The sequence below is a fragment of the Amblyomma mixtum genome, chromosome 8 (genome assembly GCF_055824585.1).
Source record: "Amblyomma mixtum isolate Tamu chromosome 8, ASM5582458v1, whole genome shotgun sequence".
NCBI classification, from domain to species: Eukaryota; Metazoa; Arthropoda; class Arachnida; order Ixodida; family Ixodidae; genus Amblyomma; species Amblyomma mixtum.
The window spans coordinates 77,595,018-77,605,917 of record NC_143019.1 but is presented as its reverse complement, the minus strand read 5'-3'; the positions used below and the strand labels follow the sequence as shown (position 1 = coordinate 77,605,917).

The 10,900-nt window shown below is 41.2% G+C and overlaps 1 protein-coding gene across 2 annotated transcripts in view; it reads right to left on the bottom strand.

The window, feature by feature from the left end:
• Positions 1–1,983: 1,983 nt before the first annotated feature.
• LOC149333097 (uncharacterized) overlaps positions 1,984–10,900 on the bottom strand; it is a 104,997-nt gene continuing 96,080 nt past the window's right edge. For both annotated transcript variants that reach the window (XM_089558557.1, XM_089558558.1), the window contains exons 6-8: positions 10,223–10,292; positions 5,867–5,965; positions 1,984–2,532 (exon numbers count right to left, since the gene is read on the bottom strand). In XM_089558557.1, the coding sequence (XP_089414683.1) occupies positions 2,042–2,532; positions 5,867–5,965; positions 10,223–10,292 (660 nt within the window). In that variant the 3' untranslated portion in view covers positions 1,984–2,041. The remainder of the gene's footprint in view (positions 2,533–5,866; positions 5,966–10,222; positions 10,293–10,900) is intronic.

Here is a 10,900-nt window from a genome sequence, read left to right as displayed (position 1 = left end):
GATCCGCTTCTTAGGTGATTTCCTACGGGAGCTTCTGGTGAGCGCTAAAACACCCTTTTGGAATACTAATGACTCGCGTGTTACAGCTTAGCGCCTTGCCTTGCTCTCAGTGGCGCTCCTGCAACTGCATCCACGGAACGATGTGCCTACCATTACGCAGGGTGCCCTCAGACATGTTGGTTGGAGGGCACATAGCTAGCTGCCGCAACTTATGGCGGTGCTGCTTAACGAAGCTGTGGAGCTAGACAGTGCGCTCCGCTTTGGTAGCTTTGGTAGTAGCGAAAAAAATGCGTATACCTTTGCTACTTTCTTTCACTAGTGAATGAGTTCTGCTCTTTACATTGAAACCACTTTTATATTTTTTTCACACTTAGGCCCCGATTGCATTACAGAGGAGAATGGGTAACATTGCATAAGAAGTCACGAACAACAAAACTATATTAATGTATTTATAAATGAGGCTCACGAACATTAGAGTAGGTAAAGTCAACAGGGAAAAAGAACTAAACAGTAAAAGCTGCAAAGCAATACAAAGTAATAAACGAGGTAAATATCATAACTAACAAAGCATTGAAACTAAATTGGCAAACAGCTCAAAAAAGGAAACTGAAAGCAATTAAGGCTCAAAAAAGAAGCACAGTGCTCTACCCATACAGCAGGAAGAAGAGGAAAAAAATCCAAAAAATTTGCTTCCAACACCAAACGAACATCGAAAATAAAACATTAGCCGCATGTAAAGTACCAATACTTTAGGTGTTTTATGAAGTAGCCTCTGAATATGGAGCTTTGAACATGAAACAATTTCAAGCAAGTTGCCAGCCATAAACAGTCAGCTGGCTCCAATAGGAAGACTGCCAGTTTTTTCTTCTTTCTCTATCACCTAAGAATATGGGCCGTTTATTTTCAATACAAAACTGTTCAATAAATTTCCCGCTACGAAGCCCTTTTTATAATTTGGCTAACGTCACTATTCGCTCAAAAATTCAAATCTCTTTAAGCTTATGTGGTGATGCTTCAGTGAGTTACTCTAATCTGTACTCAACGATCACAACTTGGAAAAAGACTATGAAAAATCGACCTTCGTTACCATGTAAGGGCATCTGCTCTGAAGTAAGGAGTTTTAGTAAATATTTATTCATCTCGCAACATCACTACCAGTAATGCCACTGCCGCTAGCCGCCCATCAATACCTCTTCCGCGGCACTTCGGTGATTCGCTTTCTTACGTCCCCGATGATGTCAAGGCATAATTTTTGAGCGCCTAAAGCCATTCGTTACGTTGTGGCAGTGATGAGAACAAGAAGCCGTTTCCCCAAATTCCTAGAAATGATGCAAGAACCGACATTGATACAATGTAAATATTATTACTTGGGGTAGCCAAACTAGTGTGAGCTAAAAAAAGCGCATTTTACTGTGCGCGCAGTTGCACACATGACGCCTGCAACTGTCTCCACATGAAGCCTACAAGACACGTACTAAAGCCGCTCATTGCCTCTTCTCAAATCGGAGCGACTTAATAAGTGCGCTGCGACTGAGCAACATAAGACAAACAACACGCTGCTCGTTGCTTTACTGGCGCCCCTTCTTCGCACTGTTTCGTTGTGACGTTGAAACAGGCAACAAAGTCTGGAAACGAATTCGAGAGCTACGACTTACGCTTTCCGATGTTTCTATTCTTCCTCTCTGAGGAGTCTCAGAGTTATCACACTAAGTTCATTTTTAATAGATGTTTATTTTTTCTATGCCTATGTACTACAACTTTCCCTGCAGGACCTGGCATACAGATAAGCCTTCATAATTAGTTGCGCGATTGACAACGACTAACGCTTGTAATATACACCTTATTCAAGTTAAAAATGTGTCACGAAGGACATAAAAAAGGCAGTATTACTCTGATCGACAAAGGAGGAAGCGGAGGCATTATGAAGAAAAGTTCAAAGCTCCTGTGCTGTAGCTACAGAGTACATTTGACGATGAGGGCGAATACTTTCAGCCGTTTTACTACCGTTTTCATTACACACAGCTGCCACAGAGCAGAAGCACTAGGATCTCTTCGCAGATGCAGCTCCTGGACCTTGCGAGCTGCTGGTTCTCTTTCGTGAAGTGGACGGCTGGCTGGCTGTTAGGTCCTCGAGAAGTTTTCGCGAAGCTTCTTTTAACTCTGCAGGCAACATGTTCTTGTCAAAATCTGCAATTTGTGCCAATAATGAAAGGCAGTCTCCCTCCAAGTCAATAATTTTTTTGCTTTTTTGAGTGTTTGGCGCCTCCGAGCGGTGCTCTACGTAAGCGATGTACTTATTCTTTAATACGTTGAAGCGCCCATTGCACTGACTTGCTGTTTTCTTCACGCCCAATTTTCTTCCGAGCTCCGAAGCAATTCCTTCAAACATTTTTGTTTTGGATGAATAATCTCCGGTAGGACCAACTTGCGGTAAATGTTCACAGATAGCTTTGAGTAGCTCAACAGTCTCAGCCTGCGCCCAGTGCTGTTTACCCGTGTCACTCGACATTTTCTCCACGTCCGTTTTTCCACCTGCATGGAATACATAACAATAAGTATCCAAAATTTTCCACCTCGATTTCTACAGGTAACAAGCAAGACGTCAACAGCCCCACAAGGGTAACGAACGAATAGACACAAGCTTCGAATTTAAGTGCCGATATATACATATGAAAAACAATTTGTTTTACAATCCAGTGCTGTTGCTCACTAGTAGTTTCGACGCCGGCGACAACGGCAGCATTCAAATATAGCATAATGCACAAGTACAAGTCAGATTGCTAGGTGAACGATGTTCCTCTGGCACCTACAACTAGGGCGTCTGTAATGGCCCGTTAACTGCTTCGTGACGTTGAAAGTGCATGAGCATACATTGCAGGAACGTTGAACATGATTTGATCTAAATATAAGCCTGCTGTCAAACAGAAGGATTTGCATAGAAACGCTATGGCACCAACCATTTATGGTATTATTTACCGCATTAACAGCAATTAACTGATCATAACAGGAATAAGTTAAATATCTGTTCAAAGCACTTCATGAACCATACAAGAAATGTGTAACTAATGCCCATGATCAACGAACAATTTATTCCAAAGAACACCGAACTTGTGCCGAGTGCTCAGAAATTCCCGCAAGAAAACAAAACTGCACTGCTCCTTCTTGAGAAAATTCTAGGAGCACGGAAACCGAATGTGGGAAAAAATATATGTGATCCTTTCATGCCCTTGCTTTGTGATTGATGCGTTCTGATAGGGACATTAACTGGGGTCTCGTGGATGTATTTTAATTCATTTAACTATTCGTATATGGCGGGGTAAAACGCCGATGGCTTTAAACTTAGTTACTAAAGAAGCGCTATTCTTTTCTTGAAAAAATCTGACATGAGAACTGTCGGAATACAACTCTTTTTACTTTATGGCAAAGTTGAGCCATTCGATGTTTTCTGTTTTAAAAAAAACTGTTATTGAATCTGGATCTTGTTGTGGTGTTGTTTGAACAGAAAAAACCTTTTTTTTTTAATGCGAAAGCACATTATGGCTCGTCAGCAACGCAACCCGGCGTCGGTGTTGAAAACAGCTGTGGTCCCAAAAATCCCCCAGGATGTCACTGTGGTATCAAAGACAAAAAAAAACTGCGAGGACACTTTGGCTACTAAAGTGTTGAGAGGCGAAAGCCGAGGACACTATGCCGCGACGACTTCCGATGGATGTGACGTCACACCGCTCCCATGGCTGTATTGATACCCAAATTATACATCTTTCGGGGATCTTAAGTGTTAATTACGCTTAATTAAACATTTTACTATCTAATTTCACACAAATCAGACGTTTTTCCGACCATTTTGTAATAATTTTCACTATGCCGTCAGGACTTCCGGTGGATGCTACGTCACACTGTTCCCGTGGCTATATCGACGTCCGCACTATTTCGACACAATTTCGACATTTTTGACTATAATTAATAACGTAATTAATCTTCAGTCATCGAACTTGGGTTTTAAATTTATTATTCCTCTTCTATCTAAAGCAACCATTAGGTTTCTTCTTTCTTTTTTAGTTCCTGAGTGCAACGAGTGCAACACGCTTTGTTAACGGATGACAGAATGAGCCATTAAAGGTTTTTGCCTTAATAACCCAGGAATGAGCCAAAACCATGATTTGCTGGCTCCAGCAGCTTCTGCTAGGCGTTGCTACTGATAGCCTGAATTTTTCCACATTTGTCAGATATTTATAGTTAATTTGGTTTTGGATTCAGTACCCTCCTTAGACTCCTTTCTTAATCATGACCGTTTTAATGAAACACTGATGAAACGTGCACAAAATTTCAGTTCAGCGTTCAGATTGCGTTAGCTGAAATCTCCATAAAATAACCTTATTCCCAAAATTGCGCATAGTTTTCGCGCAAATCACACAAAAGGTTTAAAATAGAAGCGACCATACGGTATTAATGGCAGCTAGGGAACCGGAAATAAGAATGAAAACCTCTCTCCTCATCATTACCATAATCTCTTTATTTGAACCGACATTCATTATTATCTAGTCACGAGAAATTTGGCATACGCCTTGTTCTGAATGCAGATGTGCCTTTCACTTGGGTTTATCTTCTTACATAAGTAAAAAATTATGGAATTGCGAACGACATGCTTGTAAGAGATCTTTGATGCGGGTCTATCGCTGGAAAAAGTCCGAGAAGGCTACCCGGAGAGACCAAACCTATAATGCTCCCTAGCCGCTAACCTAGCTAAACTATTCGCTCGTAATCCTCTAAAATAGAATATTCACTTCTCCCTCGTGCGCAGTTCTCGTCGGAAATATTTTAATGATTTTAAAGGTCGTCTCTAACGCAGGAATAAGTGACAGAGAACCGAAACCTGTTGACGAAATAAAAAAAAAACACCGACTTTTACAGTGAACTGCAGTATACATACAAAGGCAGACATAGGTAACCTGTAAAGGCGTAGCTATTGCTTCAAGACTCAATTGCGCAGCCTTCCTGAAGATAAAAACTATAACTTGCAAGGAAAATCAATCAATTGGACTCTAAACTTCTCATTCGGCCCCTGACGCTGCAACTCATAACAGCATTGCATCGAATTCCTGCAATAAATAAAATCTCCAAGGCAGTCGTGTCAACTTAAATGAATTATTGTCGTGTAGCAGCTAGATACAAGAGACGCTCATTTCATTGCAGTATAAGTACATGCCCATATGTATGCGTTCTGTATTCACCAAACAATCGAAGATTTTACCAGCGAAAGGACTGTTTACTTATTGGGCTTGATAATTGTAATTGTCAGGTAGAATTTTGGCGTTTCTCATTTCAAGTCGCTTGAAGCAGCGATACTTAGAAAAGAAAGAAATTCTCCACAATATAGAAAACAAGGTATTTATAACAAATATTAACCTCGAATCAAAAAGCGGCAGTCACGCACAGTCACGCAAGCACACAGCCGAACCCTGATGTCCTAGTTTTTTTTTAAATACCAAGGGGATATGAATGAATCTTCAAAGCACTACGTTAAAAGTGATTGAAACTATGGTGGTTAAAATCATGGCCGTGACGTCAAAACATAAGATCACGATTAAAATTGATCTGCTGTAAGAAAGGATAGAGATTGTAGTTAAAATAAATGAGGAATTTCTATGTAGCAGCCAGATGTTTGATTAGGTAGAAATATTTACACAAAAATTTGTCGAGATTTGTGGCGCCTGCCACCACTACGTCTTATAGGAGACCCTCCTGACATCCATCCGGCCTTGAGGCGCGAATTAGAGTAATCGTTTAGTGAGCTTTGTCCTCGCAAATGACAAAGGTACAACAGTGTTACAACAGCGTTACTGCAAATCGTGGCAAAGACACTTACCAGAACAATTAAGATTCCCTTTGTACCATTTGACAAGTTCTTTGCCCTCTGCTGGGTATGCTTTCAAGACAGTGTACTCGCACGTCCTCAGCCTTTTTTCTGAAAAAAAAAACAAGGGCAATAATGAACTTTCGCGAATGAGCCAACACGTCGTGCCATTTAGTCTGATACCTCTTTTAGCAGCTTCGTCCTCAGGGCCTTGCGAGTATTTCGTAGGCGAGGACGTGGTACAGTTAGCTTTGCCGCCCTTGCTCACAGAAAAAAGGTTTATTTCCTTTGATTCGGAATCTAGAAAACATGGTGCCTAACCTTCACTGCGTGTTGAACGAACGTTCTTAGCACCCACCGTTCTTCCGGCTCCTTTTCTGCGGCTTGTCTGTGCATTATTTCTCACCGTGCTGGTTTCAAGCCATTTAGTAAACTTTCTAGTCGAGTGAAGCTTATGATATTGTACGGTCCCGTGCAGCCCTCGATAACTGGCATGAGACAATTATAGACCGAAGTATTAGGCAATATCACTGTCGCCTTAAGGAACCCTTAGGTAGAACGCGAGAAGGAAATAAAATAGCAAATATGAAAAGCATATCAAGCACCTCTGCTAACGCGCTTACGAAGGAAATCTACCACCTTATCCTGTAGCTTCAATGTTTGCTTTCTTAGGCTAATTCTTGAATGAACCTTGTTGACACACCCTGGCAGGTTGTCTACAGGGATTACATTTGTTTCAGATCCGAGTTTACGCTTTTCTTTCGTCGTCATCACATGTTTTTCACTTTGATCGTTTTGGTTAACTGCGGCTGTTACACCTTCCTACACAACATCTGCAGCTTTTTACCTCTTGTTTGTTTGTTTTTTTGCACCTCTTAGACACAACTTTACAGGACCTCATACCCACTTCGCCTCTCGCAAGCATTTTCTGACCTAGCATGTCTACTGGTAGACAGGCTGTTTGAGCAAAGGTGGAGCAGAATTTTTTAAAGGTAAGGTTTTTTATGTATAATTATGGCCTATAAGAAATTGCGTTACGAGTGTATTCAGAAATAAAAAAATAGGTGTAACGTACGCAGGCTATACCGGAATGCTAGTACGCAACTTTTTACCTTTTAGAGGTGGGCGCAAAGATTAGGTAAAAGATTTGTGCAGGAAGTTTGGTTAGTTAATGATTTACCACATTTCAGAGTTTCTAGAAAGTATTACACTCATAGCTGTGGCTCAAAAAGTTTTGGTCTTCATGTGCATGTTGGAAACAAAATCAATTTCTTCCCACTAGCTAAAACACTGGCAGTTCACGTCACTCTGCAGCGCACGTGTAACTTTCGTTGTTTGAAAAAACCTGAATATATTTATTTCGGTTGTGCTTAGAAAGAAATTCCTTTTCTGTTCGTAATGCATGATCCGTCATTATGTCCCATCTTTGTATTGCCCTCAGCGCGCTCAGTTTAACCTCCTGAAGCGGCACCTGCGCTATGAGGAAGTGCGTTTTATTCTTTGTTCAGCCAGTAATATTTTTATGTCAGCTGTTAGCAGCACGCACAAGCAGACAGAAATCAACCACAAACGGTTCTCATCCCTGTCTAACTTCTTTTTTTTTTACGCTCAAGGGTAGCGAAAAGGAAGCCTTATTTTTGTTTATGCACAAGAGTTCCTTACAATCGCTTAATCCTGCAATGGTTACTCATCGATTATACACTGCAGGATTCAAGGGTAACGCACAAGAGTACTAGCGTTCAAATTAAAGTAGAACTCGTAATGCATGTTTGGCTGCTCGATGTGAAATCGCTCGGAAATTTTATTTGTTTATTTAACAATACCAGTGCATTCGCCCAAGCAGGATCAATATAGCAAGTGGACTTAAAATTAAACTGGCTATACAAAAATCGGGCATAGATCGAGACCACAATATCAACTCTAGACAGCTCAGCAAAAAAAGCACACGTACACAGAAAAATAAAAATCAAACCACCTTTACTTAAAAAAAAAAGAACAGTTGTGTATTAACTCCTTCGATTCAAAAACAATCGCTTGTATATCACTCCATTCTTTCACTGTTTTAGGAAAACAAAATTGGAGGCGGCAATTAAGCTCCGCCTTAAGTGCATGAGGCGATGGCGCAGTGGGTTAGGCTTTCCATTCTGATCAGTTTGACACGTTTGAAAGCAGTTTTCATTTTTAATTATTTGAATTATAATTGATCACTTACACCCTATAAATTCTCTTAATTAGCATCACCAATCATTGGTTTTTCATTCTGAGAATTTTGACACGTTTGAAACCCCTTTTTACAATTTTTCATTTCTTTGATTAATCAGTTACAATGACTTCATTAACTCGTCAGCCCCTACCACCCAACACTCAATCATCAATGACTAGAACCACAAATTAGCCTGGTACGATTTTTTTTATAGTCACCGATTATAGGCACCGATACCCACGGTGCCGACTACTACTGCGCCGAAAGCTTTTTCACCGAGCGAGCTGTTACGCTACCGTTTAAAAGCTGTTTTTACAGGAGTTTGTTTTCGAAAAACTCGGAGCCGGTGTGTGTTGTGTAGCATGCCTTGCTTGATTAGTAGCAGCTTGGAAAATGTCGTTTGGGGGTTTTTAATATTTTTCCTGAAAAAAAAAATTATGAATGAGCAGAAGTCGTCTGATTGTCCTTCGTACTTATAACGTCGAAATCTGATGTTCTTGCAACAGCAATGAATCTATTCTTCAACATTTTTCATGAGTAAACCCCAGCGCCTTTCTCTAAACCTGTTCGAGTTTTTCCAAGCCCTTCTTGGTGCAACAATCCCACAACTGCGACACACATTCCAACTGGAAGCTTAAACATGAATTATATGCTAAATGCTTACTACTTACAGGAGCATTTTAAGACTTCTATTCAGCACGCAAGAATTCTGAATAATAGGAGCACAAATATCTGAAATGTGGGTGGATGACGACAGGTTATTCGTTAGGTAAAACTTTGGTACTTATAGTTATCAACTTCTGAACTCACACTGCTGTCAAGGAAACTAGAAAAATTGTTCGGACCTTTCTCCCTTGTGATGTGTAGAGGAATGCTTTTTTCGTGTTTAGTTCTGTGCCCCGTTGTTTACAGCAGCTATCAATTTCCTGAAGAACTACCTCTTGATGAGGATGGTCCTCCGTGCCTGAGACCTTTCACAAAACTGCAGGATTACCTTCCAATATTTGCATTGAAATATCAACACGTAATATACCTTTTCAATCACTTATATCAATCAAAAATAACAAAGGCCACAGCATACTTGCCTGCGGAAGTGCAGAAGTAACAGAAATCATGCTATATGAATTTAACTCTGAACAAGTTGTCCATCTTTAAGATATGGAGAAACCAACGCCCTTTCATGTCTTAGGGAAGAGCAAAGCACTGCAACTTGAGCAATAATTTAGCACGACATACCCTTTTGAAAGGGGTTAGAAGGACCCCGAAACAAAACATCCAGCTGGCCAGACAGGTCAGTACTACTTAGCATTCATAAACTTTTTACACTAAGTCAGAGCAAAGAACTTTTCTAGAACCATGATCGTAGACCGATGGTGCTTTATGTTCAACCAAAGATTTCTGGAGGTAAGGTGATATAACACGCTCTAACAACTTACAACTGACAGGTTATAGAAGCTGGGCGATAGTAACTCATAGGCGACTCCCGCTTTTATGCACGGGTACGCAACGTGCTTTTCACCGGTGACCTGATATCTGCCATGATCTGAGTGACAAGTTAGAAATATAGGACGAAATCCAGAAAGCTTTCCAGACTAGCGCCTCAAGAATAAATTAGAAATCCCATCTTATCCGACAGTTTATCTTTACTTATATTCGAAACCATCGCCAGGCGCTTGCATACCCTCCCGTTGTATGTCAATGTTGTATCAATAACAGTCGGAGGAAATGAAGAAACGCAGTTTGGAACGACGAATATTGGCCAGCGTTCTCGCTACGCTGCGTAAAGAGCGGATCAGCGATACCTGTTACTCCTTGGCCGCGTGTAAATGGGCATGCACTCGCTATCCTTGCTACATCTTTCCCACTCACCGCTAATTCTGGTGGCGTTTCATATGTGGTTTCTTTTTGCGACGCTGTGCCTTTGGCAGTGCTTCGCACTCCTTCGCTCTGCTGTATGTGAACATTTCCGAAAGCTACAGCACTTAAGTATGTGCTATTTTAGTTATGCTGTAAAATTTCCGGGTGTGAGGTTAAAAAGCCACGAGCTACGGCAGTGCGTCCTCTCTGTTTTAGGAACTCGCAGCGAGTAGTCACTCTTCGTCGGGAGGATATTATTTATCCTGAGTGATCCACGGAAGAAATAAAAAATAATCTAAAATACACACCAGTGTCTCCGTCAGTGCAGGCGTACAGCAGTGCTAGAACGGGCCTCTTATCGCCGATGAAGTGACGTGCCTGAAATTTGAAAGCAGCGTTGTGAAGTCTGTGGTGACGAGGAATTTATACAAGAAATTTGCCTTCATCATCAGAAGTAGCGCTGCAGTCCATTCGCAGGAAAAACGCCTCTCCCGTAGGCCTGTGATGAATCCTATTTTGAGCCAGCTGAAGCAAACGTATCCCTGCAAGCATTCTGGTCTTATGCACCCCCCTGGACATTTGCGCCCCCGGCCATCGCTAGCTTTAATTTGGCATCCATTACTTTTCATCAAAAAACCTTTGGTTGCCTTACCATCATATATTAGCAGCCGTGTCCATGCCTTTTTTGTTTTATTTCGGTTAGAATGCAACTACCTTGCGCTACTTCTCTTTGACATATGAATGTAGTACTTGTCAATCACTGTACTTTATATGATTGTATATAGTGTATATGATTGTATATTTTTATGATTTACATGTGATTGTACACACCGCGTGTCTTGATTAGGTCCACAGGTTATGTCTTCCTTTGTGCTGTTCACCATGCGGCCCATCCTGGACATTTTCAGTAGCGCCGAAGAAACGACGGGTACGCCGCACTTTCCCGCCACCTTTTTCAAGCCATGGGAAAAGTGCATGTAGGGTGC